Source organism: Jaculus jaculus, chromosome 1 (assembly GCF_020740685.1).
Source record: "Jaculus jaculus isolate mJacJac1 chromosome 1, mJacJac1.mat.Y.cur, whole genome shotgun sequence".
Taxonomy (NCBI): domain Eukaryota; kingdom Metazoa; phylum Chordata; class Mammalia; order Rodentia; family Dipodidae; genus Jaculus; species Jaculus jaculus.
Window position 1 is genome coordinate 237,887,398 of NC_059102.1, and position 17,959 is coordinate 237,905,356.

The 17,959-nt window shown below is 40.8% G+C and overlaps 1 protein-coding gene across 1 annotated transcript in view; it reads left to right on the forward strand.

Moving 5' to 3' along the window:
• Positions 1-17,959, forward strand: part of Fto (FTO alpha-ketoglutarate dependent dioxygenase) — a 404,358-nt gene that overhangs the window by 105,809 nt on the left and 280,590 nt on the right. The window contains exon 3 of the mRNA XM_004664799.3: positions 7,623-8,241. Coding sequence (XP_004664856.2) covers positions 7,623-8,241 — 619 coding nt within the window. The remainder of the gene's footprint in view (positions 1-7,622; positions 8,242-17,959) is intronic.

Below are 17,959 nucleotides of genomic sequence, written 5' to 3' on the forward strand. Positions count from 1 at the left end.
ATAGATTTTTAAAAATCTGTATTCACAACATGTGGCATTGTGCACATGGTTGTGTACCTTACTCCACTGATAAAGATGTCCCAGCTTTTCCTTCCAGTCGCCCTTCCCTTGTACAGTCTGTCTTCTCCTGCCTGTTGTTTTCCATACGGTTAAACTATGAAATGTTACAAAGCAGGCCCCAGCTTTCTTTTGTCATTATATTTATGGCACGTTCCTCTTATAGTGCAAAGCAAGTCTCAGCTGTGTTACGTAAACACACAAAATAGCATTGAGCGTATGAATGGGTGACAGAGCATCTCTGTGTTACTTTGCAGCACCAGCGTGGTTGACACAGCTGCAGCAGAGCTAGGCCTCCTCTAGGCCCAGCTTGGCAGCATGTAGCTGGAGGCCAGGCCAGGCCAGGGGAGTGTGGAGCCTTTTAGTCTTGGGAGGCTTGCCAGGTTGCAGGCATGTTCACAAAACATTATATACAAAATATTATGGGAATGCCAAGTATAAAGTGTTACTAAAATTTTGCCAGCAAAATATATTAATAGCCACATTAGAAATACGCTTTTCTGAAATTAGAGTTTTCTTTTTTAAAATGTTATTTAATTATTTATTTGAGAGTGTGTGAGTGAGAGAGAGAGGCAGATAGAGCAAGATGGTGGTGGGGGGGAGGGAGGGAATGAGTGGGCGTGCCAGGGCCTCTAGTCACTGCAAATGAAGCTCCAGACGCATGCACCACCTTGTGCATCTGCCTTTACGTGGGTACTGGGAAATTGAACCTGAGTCCTCAGGCTTTACAGATGAGTGTCTTAACTGCTGAGCCATCTCTCTAGCCCCAAGATTTAGTTTTCTAACACTATTAAGTGAAGGACATTTCCCAAGCCACTTAAAAGTTATAAATTTAGCTGGGCGTGGTGGCACACGCCTTTAATCACAGCACTGGGAGTCAGAGGTAGGAGGATCGCTGTGAGTTCAAGGCCACCCTGAGACTCCATAGTGAATTCCAGGTCAGCCTGGGCTAGAGTGAGACCCTCCCTGGAAAAACCAAAAAAAGTTATAAATTTAATTTCACTCATTTCAGTAGGCTTCATTTAAGGGAGTCTCCGGTAAGCTGGTGTCTTATTCACCTAACACCATGTCATCTTCTCCAAATGATGAAATTCTTTCAGAGCATTCCTTGATTGCATAGGAAATCATGGAATTTTTGTGTAGTGGTTTAAAATAAGCAAAAAATGAAGCCTGGTCTCTGGAGAGCCTAGCATTCCACATCTTCCAACCATTGGTTCGGGGCTGCATGTTGGCACTTCACTTTCAGCATACCTTTCCAAGTACTCCACTAAACATCCCCCATTATGCCCTAAAAGCACATGTAGATCTCAGGAAGTACACCATATTACCCGGCAACTACTAATATAAGTCCATGACTGTATACTGCCTGGAAAAACTTTAACAGAATTATACAAAAAATTACAATAACACATTTGAAAATCTGCCAACAGCTGTTCTAAATTATTGTGTGACATGTGATGTTCTGTATGTACCTGTCTGAGGTGGAAAGTGAGTGTGCTCATCTGACAGAATGAACTGAGTATTTAATGTTTGGCTCATCTCCAGAGTTTCTTGGTCTCTTCAGGGAAAACTCTAACCAATTGCCACAGGGCCGTTTTATGTGTCAGGTACTAAATTAGCCACTTTGCAAATAAAGAACAAGAGGACATTAAGGAAGGTACCTCCTCATTCATACTTTCCTTGAGATAGTGACAACACTAGCCGGTTATTGTTCACACTTCTCCTCGTGGTGAAATAAGACTCCCCTAGAGTTGGGTGTAACAGTCATATTAGATTGAGAGAATTGACAGACGTTCTGTCAAAGACTTTTGATAATTCAGGATCATCAAAAAGATTTTCCTGGCAAATGTCATAAATGTCAAGAAAATGACATATTTTAGAACAAAAGATCTTTGCCTTGATTGTTCCAGTTGTACATTCTTTATGTTTACTTTTGCACATTTGAAAATAATAGAGTTGCTGGCAGAAGAAAACTAAAATATACCCAAGTACGCTACCCTGAGTGGAACATTTTTAGCCTTTGATTACATTTTTTCTGCTACTTTCAAAAAATAGCCTTATGTGTACATTGTTTTTTTTTTAAATAAAACTAGGATTCCTTTGTCTGCTTTATTAATAATTTCTCCTGATATCTATGCTTTTCATAAAACAATTAAAAATTCTAAGGCTAACTACTTAGGATGGGTTTACATAGTTGTGCCATTCCTCCTCCACTCTAGTATTGGATATTTTGGTGGCTTTCAGCTTTTAGTCATTATTAGTATCAATATGGTTAATTCTCTTGTAAGTTACTGTATTTCTAATTATTTCTTCATGATGAATTCTTAGAAATAACTGGATAAAGATATAAACATAATCACATTTTCCCATGTTTTGTCAAATTATCTTTAAGAAAGGTTGTCATTTATTCTTTTTTTAAGATTTATTTTTATTTATTTATTAGAGAGACCGTGCACACGAGAGAGAAAGCGAGCATATGAGAGTGGGCATGCCAGGGCCTCTAGCCGCTGCAAACCAGCTCCAGGTGCATGTGCCTCCACGTGCATCTGGCTTATGTGGGACCTGTAAAATTGAACCTGGCTACTTAGGCTTTGCAGGCATGCGCCTTAACTGCTAAACCATCTCTCCAGCCCCATTTATTCTTAATTATACACAATTACATTATTTAATGTTGCCCTCAAGAATAATGTGAATTACTCTTGTGAAATTTTATGTTTTGTATATCGGATAAACAATAATTAAGTGTAAATTGATACAAATTGTATTAATTTGTACTTTTTTTTTTTTTTTTTTTGGTTTTTCAAGGTAGGGTTTCACTCTAGCCCAGGCTGACCTGAAATTCACTGTGGAGTCTCAGGGTGGCATCGAACTCATGGTGATCCTCCTACCTCTGCCTCCCGAGTGCTGAAATGAAAGGCGTGTACCACCACGCCTGGCAAATTTGTACTTTTTTAAAGGCAGGAAAGGTGGTTCATGTCTTTATTTTATTTATTTATTTATTTGAGAGAAAGAGAGAATGGGTGTGCCAAGGCCTCCAGCCACTGCAAAAATCTCCAGATGCTTGCTGGGGAATCGAACCAGAGTCCTTCGGCTTCACAGACAGATGCCTTAACCACTAAGCCATTTCCCCAGCCCTAATTTGTATTTTTCTAACTTTAATATATATATTTAATTTGTGAGAGAGAAAATTGGTGTGCTAGGGCCTCCGGCCATTGCAGTTGGACTCCAGACGTGTGTGCCACCTTGGTGCTCCCGTGCCGCCTTGTGTGCGTGCGTCCCCGTCCCGTGCACATCGGGTTTATGTGGCTTCCTGGGATTTGAATCTGGCCCTTAGGTTTCACAGCCTTAACTGCCAAGCCATCTCTCAAGCCCCCTTTTTTCTAATTTTGATGCAATTAATTTTATAATGTATATACACATATTTAATTAAATTTATGTTTCCATGTCAAAATATTATTTCAGCCCTTTTTTAGCCCATAGGCTCAATATTTTTTTCTAATTTAATTTTATGATTTATTTTATACAAATCTTTAAAATTTTACATATTTCAAGTCTATCAGCATTTTAGAAATCATTTTTTGGCAAATTGTACACATGTATAATTCATATGCCATAAAATACACCATTTAAAACTGTGTAGGTCAGGCTGGAGAGATGGTGTAGCGCTTAAGGCATTTGCCTGCAAAGCCAAAGGACCTTGGTTCGGTTCCCAGGACCCACATCAGCCAGATGCACAAGGTGGCACATGCGTCTGCAGTTTGTTTGCAGTGCTGGAGGCCCTGGTGCACCCATTCTTTCTCTTTTCCTCCCTCCCTCCCTCCCTCCTTTCTTCTCATTCTCTCAAATAAATAAAAACTGTGTAGGTCAATGAATGGTCTTTTGATAGATTTACATAGTGATAGAAGTTTGAGAATGTTTCCCATCCCACAAAGATCCCTCCCTTTTGCTCTTTGCATTCAGCCTTCTTTCCCACTGGCAGCCTAGATATTCATTAATCTGCTTTTTATCATTTTTTTTTTCCTCCACTCCCTTCTCCTTCCCAGTTTTTAAGACAAGACATGGCTCCAGAATGCTAAGTCTCCTGTGTTAAGAATTGTATTCCTGCCCTCTTGAGCTGTGTAAATAAAAAAAACTTTGCAGCTGGGATAAATGAAGTATAGAAAGTATAGAAACCAGGAATCTCAGTGACAGTACATGGTGGCGTGACACACATTTGTGCTCTTTTCACGTTACATTCATGATCACACATGGCTCAGGTAGGCACTCTGAGAAGCAAGGCATCCTACTGCGCTTCCTAATGAAATTACTTTTTTCTTTTTTGTTCATTTATTTATTTATTTGAGAGTGACAGACACAGGGAGAAAGACAGATAGAGGGAGAGAGAGGATGGGCGCGCCAGGGCTTCCAGCCACTGCAAACGAACTCCAGATATGTGCGCCCCCTTGTGCATCTGGCTAACGTGGGACCTGGGGAACCGAGTCTCGAACCAGGTCCTTAGGCTTCATAGGCAAGCGCTTAACCGCTAAGCCATCTCTCCAGCCCTTTTTTCTTATTTTAATATTCAGACTTGGCCATTTCATTTTCCTTTTGCATCCTTTCTTTTCCATTTCACATATCCTGAATGAGTTGAAATTAGCTAGATTATGCTGTAGTAACAAATAGCCCTCAAGTACAGTGTCTTTGCACAGCAGCATTTCTTGCTCACATTACCTATCATGTGGGTCAGCAGGGATTCTCTACCCATAAATGGAGGGATTTAGTCAGTCCCCAGGTAACTAGTGTGGCAGAGGGCAAAAGAGTGTTTTAGAAGGCCTTGCACTGGCCATGAGATGCTGTGGGCTGGAAGTGACTGACTTCACTGTCAATGGACAGAAGTAAACACATTTCATCCATCAAGAGAGGGCCAGGAAGTTTTCATGGGACCCAAAAGCCAAGAAGTAGGGGAAGAATCTGGAAGAATTTGTCAAAAAGCTCCAACTATGAGCACATTCCTAGTGACTCAGTTTGTATGTCGTTGAGGGCCCTGAACCAACATCAAAGCACAATATAATTCCCAAAGCAGCCAGGCTGGTGGTTCACACCTGTAAGCATTCAGAAAGCTGAGGCAGGGGATAATGGGCTCAAGGCTAGCTGGGGCTACATAGCTGGCCTCCTCAGAAAAATCAAACCATTTCTAGGACTGACTCATGTGCCCAATTTCAAATTAACCACCCCACCTGAATTTCTATCTTGTTGTGTCTTCCAGAGTATTCTGATATAGGAGGTATCTTTTCCCCATCTGGTTTGGATTACATACTTAAATAATGTATATTTGCATGTGAATATATATGTATATAGGTGCCACTGCAAACAGAAAGCCCAGGCACCTTTGCCACTTTTTGTGTCAAGTTTTGGGAGAATGACTGGGGAATTGAACTTGGGCCAACAGGCTTTTGCATCAAGAACCATTTAAAAAATATTTATTTATTTGAGAGAGAGAGGAGGGGAGGGGAGGCAGGTATAGAGAGATAATGGGTGTGCCAGGGCCTTTAGCCATTGTAAATGAACTCCTGAAGCATGCGCCAACATGTGCATCTGGCTTAACGTGGGTTTTGGGAAATCAAACCAGGTTCTTAGGCTTCATTGGCAAGGTCCTTAACTGCTAAATCATCTCTCCAGCCCACATCAAGCACCTTTAACTGTTGAGCCATCTCTTCAACCCAAGGATCACATACTTTTGTTAACAATAAACTTGAAGCCTATGTAATGATAATAATGATAATAAATGTTTAAAAGCTGACTTGAGGGAAAATCAACTTTGACTTCCAGTTTTGTGTGACTTCCATCTTATGAATCTTACAGCATGGCCAGTTGTGCAGTGGTGTGAGGAGTAGGGGAGAGATGTTCACAGAGGTCCTCATTAACAAATATGGAGATCTCTGCACAGTGCCTGTTTATGACACTGTTCAAACTAGTGATATGTATATATGCACATGCATGTATTGCTACATACATATTTCGGTGCAACTTGATAGATTTCCTTTTAGATACAGCAGGGAACAAACAACTCTTCCTTTCATCTTGGCAACTTCCTTGTGTGACCTTGCAGCTCTCTGCTTTTCTCATCTAGGTTGGCTGCTGTGGACATGTGAGGACTTTGCTCCTTAGGTTTTCATCCTCTGCTCTCAGATGTTCCCATGAGTGGACCTTCAAGTTGTAGTGTGCACTAGTATCTTCTAGCATTCCAGTTTATCAAATGTCCAACCCATTTTCCCTTTCATAGCCGAGCTCCTCAGCATGTATGTGATAAGTGCTAATCATGAATAAAGGATTAGAAGGAAGGAATGCCAAAAAGAGTTCTTCCTTAAGAACTCTGTCTAAAACTAGGAGGGGACATGTCAGTTCATACCAGTAAATGTAAAATACTGTGCTGAGAGTTAAAAACAAAATAAAAACCCTCAATTGTATCATAAAGAATCAGAACACTGTGACTGGACACTAATTCACATGTGAAGGGCTAAGGAGCCAAAGTGATGCAACAAAGCTAATATGGTCCTAAGCTGTATTAGGAAAGGCATATAGCTGGAGTACTCCCTTCCAGTGACAACAATAGAATTGTTATCCTGTCCATGTGTATGTCCATCCATTCCACCCAACCAGCTAGCATTTACTGAGTATATTTTGAATTACAGTCATAAAAAAAGTCCTCAGTCTTGATCGTGGCAGGTGGTGTTCCAGAGAGGTGAGGTTTCTGTGGGTGAACGTGTTGCAGCAGACACCAGCTAGTCATTGCTAGGAAGCAGTGCATCCTGGTAGTCAAGAGTATGTGCTCTGGAGCCAGCCAGACTCTGGAGCACCGTGGTTTCGCTTCCAGCTCCAGGGTTTTCCCGTTGTGTCACGTTAGCTAAGTTTTTCAGTGTCTGTGTGCTTCAGTCCCCTATGAACTGGAGATGGTAATCCTATGCATGAGGTTTTGAGAAATTAGTTGATGTCAGTGAGAACCATCTGTGGCATATAGCAGACACTTAAAAATAGTTGTTATTCAGTTAATTGATAAAAATTGGATTTTCTGTAGAACCAAAGGTTGGAGGAGAGATTGAAGGTAGCGAGAAATGGACCCAGGAAGCCTGGGAAATCAAGGCCCAAGTTATTATATTTTGTTTAATGATAAAGATTACTAATTGTTGGGACTTAAACTTGACACACTTCACTGGAGAGTTTATGTTTATTATTATTTTTTGTTTAAGTCATCTCTTTTAGGCTGGGAAGATGTACGTTCTGATTAGAAATGTCACCATATTTGCTTCCCCTACTACCATGTTATTCTGAACATGCACAACTTTGGAAAGAGTAAAAATACAGCTAGCAAGGTTTGGTGGCACACACCTTTAACACCAGAACTTGGGAGGCAGAGGTAGGAGCATCACTGTGAGTTTGAGGCCAGCCTAGAACTACAATGTGTGTTGCAGGTCAGCCTGGGCAAGAGTGAGGCCCTACCTTGAAACAAAACAAAATTGAAAAAAAAAAAGAAAGAAAACCTAGCTATCCATAAATAACTGTAGTTTTTTACTTTTGTTCTGTTTTAGTGGCAGCTGAAATATCCTAAACTGGTTCTCCGAGAAGCCGGAAGTGTGTCCGAGGAGATCCACAAAGAGGTCCCTGAAGCCTTCCTCACCTTGCTCAAGCATGGCTGCTTGTTCCGGGACCTGGTTAGGATCCAAGGCAAAGATGTGCTCACTCCGGTGTCGCGCATCCTCATTGGGAACCCAGGTTACACCTACAAATACCTGAACACCAGGCTCTTCACAGTGCCCTGGCCAGTAAAGGGCGCCACCATCAACTACACAGAAAGTGAGATCGCTGCTGCATGCCAGACCTTCCTCAAGCTCAATGAGTACTTCCGGGTAGAGACCATGCAGGCCTTGGAAGAGCTTGCCGTCAAGGAGAAGGCCAAGGAAGATGAAGTGCCAGTGTGTATGACGGAGTTCCCAAGGCTTGGTGTGGGGTCATCCTGTGACAATAAAGTGGACCTTAAGAGCAGAGCTGCCTTCAACGTGACTTTGCTGAATTTCATGGATCCCCAGAAAATGCCATACCTGAAAGATGAGCCTTATTTTGGCATGGGGAAGATGGCAGTGAGCTGGCACCATGACGAAAACCTGGTTGACAAGTCAGCGGTGGCGGTGTACAGTTACAGCTGTGAAGGTACGGCAGTGAGGTTGTGGGGAAAAGCCTCTCTGGTCACAGAGTGACGGGGGTTGTTCAGGTCCAAGGATTTGCATGCACACGTGTTTGTATGTCGTGTTTCCTTTTGAGGTGTGTCCCTCCCCTGTGTCTGCAGAATGTCTCCCTTGGCTGCTGCGCTGTGCACTCCAGCTTAGCGTTGCCCTGGTGGCGTATGTCTGCCTGTAAGCACTGTTCTCATTTTGTCCCCTTGGTGCCGGCGAGCAGCATTTTGTCTTCCCACAGCAAGCTGCCATTTGCTAAGCTTGGAGTAAACTGCATAGTTGCTACAATTACCTTGCTGATAAAGTCTGGGAAACAGAAGTCTGTCAGACCTTCCCAGATTCTCACAGGTGTACACTCTTGCCTTGCCCCAGTTCTTTGTGATGGTTGACATCACTGTCTTGGTGGGCGTGATCTGACAGGTATGGACTTGCCCTTGGCTTCATGTCATCTTGCCACCACCCTTCCTTGCCAGAACCAGTTGAAATCTCTTCTCTAAGAAGACATCCCTATTTTCTTGTCTTTTCTGAAATCTCTGTGCTGTGGAGCAGAGATCTGTAGGTACATTTTAGTGGGCTTCCCAAATTTTCCTTTAGTTGAGTTTGTGTGCATTGTGGATCCCCATACTTTCTTAGAACAGGATTATAGCCCAGGCTCATGAATACATAACGCACAACCTGATCATTGCTTTCTTTGTTTCTTTTCGTGTGTGTGTGTGTGTGTGTGTGTGTGTGTGTGTGTGTGTACACAGGTGCATACATGTGGAGGGGAGTATGTATTTGTGAGTGAATGGAGGTCAAAGGACAACCATGGATATTATTCCTTAGGTGGTATCCATTTTTTGATAGTGTCTCTCATTGACATGGTGCTACCAGTTAGACCAGACTGGCTGATCATTGAGCCCCAAGGATTCACCAGCCTCTGCTTCACTAGCACAGAGATTATAAATGGGTGCTATTGTGGTGGGCTTTAAAAATAATGTAGGTTCTGGGGAATGAACTCAGGCTTTCATGCCAGGAAAGCCGGCATTTTACTCATTGAGCTATTGCCCCAGCCCTGTAATCATTGCATTCAGTTGTGTGTGTGTGTTTGATTGTTCCATAAAGGAATAGCATTAGCCCTTTTTTATTTATTCAAGAGAAAGAACCAGATAGATAGAGATAGTTAGAATGAATGGATACACCAGGGCCTCTACCCACTGCAAATGAACTCCAGATGCATGTGCCCCCTTCTGCATCTGGCTTATGTGTGGTTTAGTTCCAGGGAATTGAACCTGGGTCCTTTGGCTTTGCCAGCAAGTGCCTTAACCACTAAGCCATCTCTCCAATCCATATTCTTTCTTCTTGTTGAAAGATGTTTGGAAAAGCAGAGTTCTAGATATCCTTCTAGTGAATGAACTGAAACTTTTAAGGTCATTGCTTTTGGACTTTTGTTGTTTTATTATTGCTACTTTTTTTTTGGCTTCTAAAATGACTATTATGGAAACAGTATTTCAGGGAAAAAAAAATCTTATGATACTCTTAAGTTTCTTCAGTTTTTCCAGTTTCAAAAATTTCCCTAGGATAAGTACTATCTTTTCTGACTTTACCTAAGGTTTTCAGTCCAAAACAAGGAACTTCAGCTTAGCAGTTGGAAATCTCACCAGCTTTCCTGGCACCTCAAATAGTGATGCTGACCTAAGACAATCCCCTAAAGGGATTGAGTCAATGCTGTCCTGTTGGGAAGAGCCAAGATACTCTGATCTTGAGTAGGTCCCTGCCAGGGACATGAGAGCTCTGCCATCCCAGAACTCTGAAGCAAGGGAACAATGGGGTTTGTCAGTTCTCTCTGAGGAGGCAGCTCTCTGAAATTGCAGTGGTGCATGCGATCCCACAGGCTTCCACAAAGAGCCTTTGTGCTCACCACCTATGCCCAGCCTGCCACTTAATCGTCCCATTGTCCTTCCCTCACCTGGCCGGTCAAGTAGATTTTGCAACCTACAGTATCTTCCAGAAAGGACTTTAACATATTAACTCATTTCTGTGGTTGGGACTAGTTAAGACTGATACTGTATACAAATACAACTCATACATACATATAGAGAAGCTGATAACAATCTTCGCCTACAAATGGGAACTGCACACTTTCCTGTCTTCTGTTAACCCTTGAGATGCCTGGAACACTGTTGGGTATTTAATGATGACATCACTTGGCAGCTGCTGTTCGTTGAGCACCTACTATGGGCCAGACATGGATAGCATTTTACATGTTTGGACTTATTTTTCTTTTCTATAGAAACTCAATAAATAAAGTAGTAAGTAGGTCCAGCCATGTTTCATATATCATTTTGAACAGTGACAGACTGGATGTATGACAGTAGCTCTATGAGATTGTAATGGGCCTGAAAAATCTCTGTGGACTAGTGACTAATACCCTAGCACAATGAGTTGCTGATGCGTTTGTGGAAACACTGGTGATAACAAATCTATAGTGTGCTTGTGCTGCCCATCCTGCCAAGAGAATCAGGTATGGTTCTCTGCATAACACCTGACAGTGAATGCAAATGAATGTGGCTTATATGTCTTAGGGTATGCTTTTTATTTATTTATTGCTACTTTAGTATGTGCCCTTCTTACTAGTAATATTGACAAGAGCGTTTGCTGTAGAAGTCTGTGCCGCACTAAGTGGGTAGCTGCCTGATTCACCTAGTGGTTATCTGTTTTGACTGCACAACCTGTGCCAGTTGGGTTTGGGTCCAGTCATACTGTGATGTTCTCACAATGATAAAGTTGCCTTGGCACACATTCCTCAGACTACCTCTCTGTTGTTAAGAGACGTATGACTGTGTTGGTAAGGACACTGGGGGACAGAAGGATGGGTAACTTGATCCTGACGATGCCAGTAATAGCAGAGCTAGGATTTAAAAGACCTTTTGGCTTTAGTATCTTAACTTGTATAGCTATATGCCTTATGATCCCTTTTCTCTCCCAGCATTAGATCTTTGTGAGTGTAGGTTTTTAAAATACTTTTTTTTTCTTTTCACAATTTTTATTAACATTTTTCATGATTATAAAAAATATCCCATGGTAATACCCTCCCTCCCCCACCACACTTTCCCCTTTGAAATTCCATTCTCCATCCTATTACCTCCCAACTCAATCATTGTACTTACATATATATAATACCAACCTATTAAGTACCCTCCTCCCTTCCTTTCTCAAGGTTAAGGGACTATTCTGTTTGCCTTTCTTTCAGGTGCTGACATCTTCCTTTCTTCCTCCATTCTCACATCTCCACTGTCTTTCTGTAACTTTCAAGCATACAGTCTCAGTTGATTGGGATTGATTAGGTAAGGTTGTTCTATGAGATGAGGTTTTCTGTAGTCTCTGGCTGTCTGTATTGTATTGGGGTCATGTGACACATAGACCAAGGGCCTTTAAACTTGCCAGGGGTATAGTTCTTTCAAGTGATAAGTGATATGCTTACTTCTCTGATCTGTGTATAATCCTGCCAGAAGTAAGTTACTGTAGGTGGACCGCCAGTGAATCATTTGGATAAAGCCCTAGTTGGGGACTGAAAAAGTAGCTCAGTGGTTAAAGGTTTTTGTTTACAAAGCCTGCTGATTAGAGTTTGATCCTTCCCAGCAGCCATGAAAAGCAGGATGCAAAGTGGTTATGCATCTGTGATCCCATCTTGCTTAAGACAGTGGGAGGTGGAGCCAGGAGAACCCCGAGGCTCACAGGCTAGCTGGTCTGGTGTTTGTTTACAATGCCAAGAGACCCTGACCCCAAAGAAAGTGGAAGAAGAGCACAAACACTTTGAAGAAGTTGCCTTCTGATCTCTGCACACCCATTGTGCACTCATATGCCCATATACACACAATCCACTCACACACATACACGTGCAAGTAAGTCAGGAATGTTTTTTAAAATCCTTTGAGTTGGATAGGGCTGAGGGAGTTACAGAGAGTAGAATCTTCAGAGCCTGGACTGTTTACCATGTTCTTGAAGGTGTTTGCTAATTACTAAGGGATGTTCATTTAGCTGCGGTGAAAGTACAGGGACCCAAAGATACATCAAATGCCTTCCATGCTTTGACAGACTAGTCGATATAAGCATGCTTCTGTATCCATGATTAGGAAATGAGGGTACTTTGGATCTGGAATAAACTCTTGGAATCACTTGGTTCTAACCTCCAGAGAGGAGGCAGGAAGTAGCGTGGCCAAGGTCACATAGTTATTTAGTAACAGGAGTGGGGGGATGCCCATTGGAGTGTGTACTTAGCACTGGAAAAGCTTTTCTAAAGTGCACTGGGAGTTCAGATTCAGAAGTGATTACTTCCTGCTGAAATTTAAATTCATTGAAGCTTAAGATCTTTCAGGATTTGCTCTCAATACCTTTTCCCAAGGAAATCTTCATGCAGATTTATAATGAGCTGATCATCCCACTTTGGTTTATTTTCATGAGTAGAGGTCATTGAGAAGTAATTTGTATAGGATATGTGTAATTATATACTAAATTCATTGGCTTTCACATGCATTTCTAGTTAATAGATGTCTCCAGAAGGAAGATTGAAATGGTACAATTTTTAATCAGGAATGGCTTCGGGGAACTGTATGCAAATAGGCAGAGTATTTGATTTTCCTATTCCAGATTTGCTGGCAATTGGCTTGTTACTTCTGGCTATAGAAAAATGAGTTTTAGTAGGGCAGGCATTAAAAACCCATTGTTTAAGATGGCCTAACAACTTGTTCTTTGATTGGAACACCTTCAAAGACATCTCTTCAATAGTAACTATTCATTACCAGTTTTGTTTCTCTGCTTGGAAAGACCCACTTCTTGTCACATTGCCTTTATAGGAAAAGAAGTTCTTAAGATTTTTAGCCACTGCCAAGTGTTAGAGATTCTGTCCATTCTTTTTTGGATTTCTCATGAAGGGACAAGGAAGCTCACAAAAGGAAGAGAGGGGTCAGTCCATGGTTCCTGTCAGATGTGTTACTCTAGAGAGTTGGGAGGTATAATAATTTCCGTAGGACTTTAGGGTTCTCATTCAGGTCTCTGATTTGGGAAAAGTTGAATTATTTGAGGATGGAAATTTGCTTTCATAATTCTTTAGTATATAGTTTGAAATGAGTTTCTCTGTCTCTCTTAGTTTATCATTGGGATCATGAACAAGTAGATTTTAATTGCAGATGACAGTTTTGGATCACTCAAATACTTTTTTTTTTTTAAAAAAGGTTGTATTTATTTACTGCCCAGGATCTCTAAGGACTGAAAGCTTATTTGAGTTGTACTTGTTTTTTCTTTGTTTATCCCATGTCTTGTTAGTTGTTTTTAAAGTCACTTATACTGCTCAGTAAAACTCATTTGTTCCTAATCGCCCTTTTTTTTCTTCTTTTTACCACCTAGGAAATTGTCACTTAACAACCCACATGTCCTGTTTGCCAAGTGCTCTTTTTGAGGTGCTTCTAGAAGCATGTAATGGTGAATGAAGCAGACAGAATCCCTTTGCCACACTGAGCTTACATCCAAGTGAGAGGAAACAAATAAATAAATAAATAAATGAATAGGGTACATAACAAGTGAGAGGGCTAACCTTGCAGTCTTACACCAGGATACCACATCAGGCCCCATTTAGAAGGTAGCATCTGAGCAAACTGGAAGGCCGAGGTCACTTGGAAGTTTGAAGAACCAGCAGTCTAGTAGAGGGCATGCGGGTGCAAATGGAACTCCATGGCACATGGTGGGGAGGTTTCAGAAGCAGCAGATGGATGGAATCGAGCAAGAGAGAAGGGAATACAGCAGAAGTGAAGAGTGTGGTCAGCAGAAGACAGAGCCCTGTCATGTTGCCATACAGAGTCTTAGCCGTGAACTTGGAGTGGGGAGGTTTGGGGTAGAAAGCAAGTGGCCCTGGGATCCTGTGAGCTAAAGGAGACTGTCACGGTCATGCAGATGTTGGGCCAGACTGGAAGAGGCTGAGATGGTGAAGCATGCTTAAGTCTCATCCCACTTCTTTTCACCACAGAGGAGCATGGCAGTACTTGCATTCCAGTGAGAAAGGAGGGCCATCTCTGCCATCTCCCACTTGTCCAGTAGAGGCTAAGTCAGCACACGGGATGAATGCTCTTTCTCACTGAATGGCTTTATTCAGGGATATTTGGATATAGTAAAGAAAGTACACATATTGTTAAGCTTTAACACATCTGTAAAACCATGGCTTCGCTTAGGCAGTGAAAACACTGTGGCCCCGGGAGTTTCTGTGAACTCTGTGACAGTCCCTCTTTCTTGTCTTCAGACCCTTTTCTGTCACTTGATTAGTTGTCATTTTCTAAAATTTGTACAAGTGGAATTATATATGTGCGGTGTTATTTTCATTCTGGTTTCCTTTACTTAGCACAATTATTTTGAGGTTTATCTGTATTACTTTGTATCTTGGCAGTTTGGTTCTTTTTTACTTTTTCTTGTGATATAGTATATGTGTTGTTATAATTGTGCAGACATAGTGTGATGACATTAAATATTCATGTTGTTGTGCCATCCCCCTCACCACTCTCCATCTGCAGAACTTTTTCATCATCTTATGGTAACCTCTGCTCATGTAACAGCAGCCCCCTAGCCTTTCTTCTCTCGTCCTTCCCTAACCAGTGTATATTTACCCTGTTGTTTCTGATTTATTTCATTGAACATACTGTCATCAAGTTAATGCATGTATTAAATTCCAGTCCATTTTGTGACTAGATATTAATCCTTTTCATATGTAATGTCACTTTTGTTTGTTTATTGATGGATGTTGGGGTAGGATTCATCTTTGGTCATTCTGAATAATGTTCCACTGAAAATTATCTTTTTTTTTTTTTTTGGTTTTTCGAGGTAGTGTCTCACTCTGGTCCAGGCTGACCTGGAATTAACTCTGTAGTCTCAGGCTGGCCTTGAACTCACGGCGATCCTCCTACCTCTGCCTCCCGAGTGCTGGGATTAAAGGCGTGCGCCACCACGCCCGGCTCGAAAATTATCTTTTTGAGTTCCTGCTTTCACTTCTTTTCTCTCTGCTGTATGTATAGAAATGATCATAAAAATGGTCATTCACTATTGACTCTTGAACTCTGCACTATTTTCTACAACTGTACTATCTTACATTCCCACCAGTAAAGCACAAAGGTTATTTTTCCCTATCTGTATTAGCAGTTTTCTGGATTTTTGTAATAGTTATTTTCTGTTTTACTAATATGTGCAATAGTGGTATGTTTTTTATTTGCATTTCCCTGGTGATCAAATGATGTTGAACATCTTTTCATATTCATTTGTTACATATCTTCTCTGGAGATATGTCTATGCAAGTATGTTGGTCATTTTTGGATTGGGGTTTAATGAGTTTGTATTTGTTTTCTTGTTGCTGTGACAGAATACTAGACAGAAATCAACTTAAGAGAGAAGAATTTATTTTGTTTTGAATACTGGTCCGTCTTCTTGCAGAGGAAGGCATTGTGGTGGCAGTATGAGATTGCTGGCTCTTATCTGAGTAGCTCATGAAGCAGAGACACGTCAGGAAGTAGAGCCCAGCTATAAAGCTCATAGATAGTCTGCTCCCAGTGATCTACTTCCTCTAATGAGGCTCCACCTCCAAAAGGCCCTTCAGCCTCTTCAGTAATTGCTTTGGGGAACATTCTACATTTAAGCCATAACAGAATTCTTTTATATTCTAGATATTAATCCCTTATCACATATGTGATTTTCAAGTATTTTTTCCAAGGTTGGCTGAATTTTTAACCATGTTTTGAAGTGATAAGCAAGGGAGATTTGTAGGGGAACAGACTTTTCTATGTGTGACATTAGTTGGGCATTTTTGATTCTGTACTACTGATGCATAGCATTCATGCTAATTGGCTGTGGAACCTTAGGCAAGCTACTTTAATTTTTATGACTTTTTGTAAAACAGTGATAAGGACAGCTTCTACCCCAGGATTGTGAGGTGTAAGAATCGTGTAAAGTATTACGAACATAGCCACAGTACTAAAAAGAAAGTATTTGATAAATGCTAGTCACTCTTAGTGTTTACTATAATTATTTCATCCAGAGAATTTTATAAAGTCACATATTTCTATAATGTTTGTCAAGAGCAAACGGCAGTTACTTACGCCCTTTCTCCATACTGTCATTTTGTGGGGGCATCCATGTGGCCCTTCTTTTAGGTGCTGTTTTGGATCTCAGCTTTCTTACATGTCTTCGGCATTGTCTGCTGGCTTTCAGATCTGAAGGTGAAGAATTGACATGGCTCTCTTTTCTCTCACCTGCCTACCCATGCCCACTCACCTGATTCCCGGCATTCCTAGTTCAGATGGTCTCAGAGTTTGGTCATGTCAGTGCTCAACCTTTATTGTTCTCGTATCCATGAAGATTGTGTTCAGAGCAATAATAATTTGTGGCATATTTAAGTTTTCTTCTCAACTTCTAATTTTTCCTTATGTTAATATGAATCTTGCTTTTTATGTGTTTGTGTAGTTTCCTATGTACTTGTTGACAGTTAAATATTTACATTGTCTGTCTGCTGTCTTAAGTGTCTTCTCCTGAGGCCCAGAACCGTCAGCTGCTCTATGTGGTGTAGGCTCCTGGAGTGAAGGCTCCCACAGTCTTCTCACGTGCTCCTTTGGGACTGGTTGCCTTTGGTCTAATGTATAGTCACCATTTGTAATGTCTGCAACAAAATCTAAAGGATTCTTCTTCAATTCGTGCATTCCATTTCTCTCTCCTTGCTCCCTATGGTTTTTCTCTTGGTGGACCATGTCCTACAAACACCAGGAAAAAATTCTTACAATGTATTTTTTTGGGACTTTGAATATATTAAGTTACTTTTAGTCTGGCTTGAAAAGTATATTTATTTTGTAAATGGAAGCCTTGGTAGAAAATTATTTTTCTTTATAAATTTTGTAACACTACATTCATATCTTTTATTGCTCATTCATGTTGACTGTTCTAATTTCCCCCCTCATCAATAATGTCATTTTTTGTTAAATCTTTTTCTGAAGTTTTACAATATCACAGTGTTGTTGTCCATCCATTTTGCTGGTGTTTGTAGGCCTTACAGTATAGAAGCACATGACCTTTAATTTTTGGACATTTTTTGAACGTATTTTTCTTGTTAATTATTTCTTCCTCTTCAATTTTCCCTTCTCTCTGGAAATCATAGTAGGGTTGTTGAACTTTTTGTTTTCTTATTTATTCCCTTTATTTGATCCTTTTGAGTAATTTTCATCTGTTAATTTTACTTTATTTTCCAAATTATTGAATTAAAAATAAAATAATAAAAGTCACTGATGAATTGGCATTAGGTAACTATGTCAGTGTACACAGCATGTAGATCAAGAAATACTTCATGCACATCCAGAAGTGTTCCCTTCCTGCATCACTAAATACTGCCTGACTTCTAAAGGTACCAATGAGCTTTATGCATGTTTAATTCAATCAATAAGCTTCTCAAGGGCAGAATTTGCGTCCTGATCATTCTTTGTATCAGCATGTAATGGAAAATGAATATTTATGAGCCCACATGCTTCAGTATCTGTTACTTTTGAAGAGTTTGTACTACTGGCCTATGTTGTGGCCAATGTCCAAACTTGACTTTTACAACTGCGGGCCTCATTTAGGACTCTTTTGCTAGCAATTAGCTTTTATGAAGCCTAAGCGGGCTGACTTTTATTGTCTTCATTCCTGATGTTTCTTGT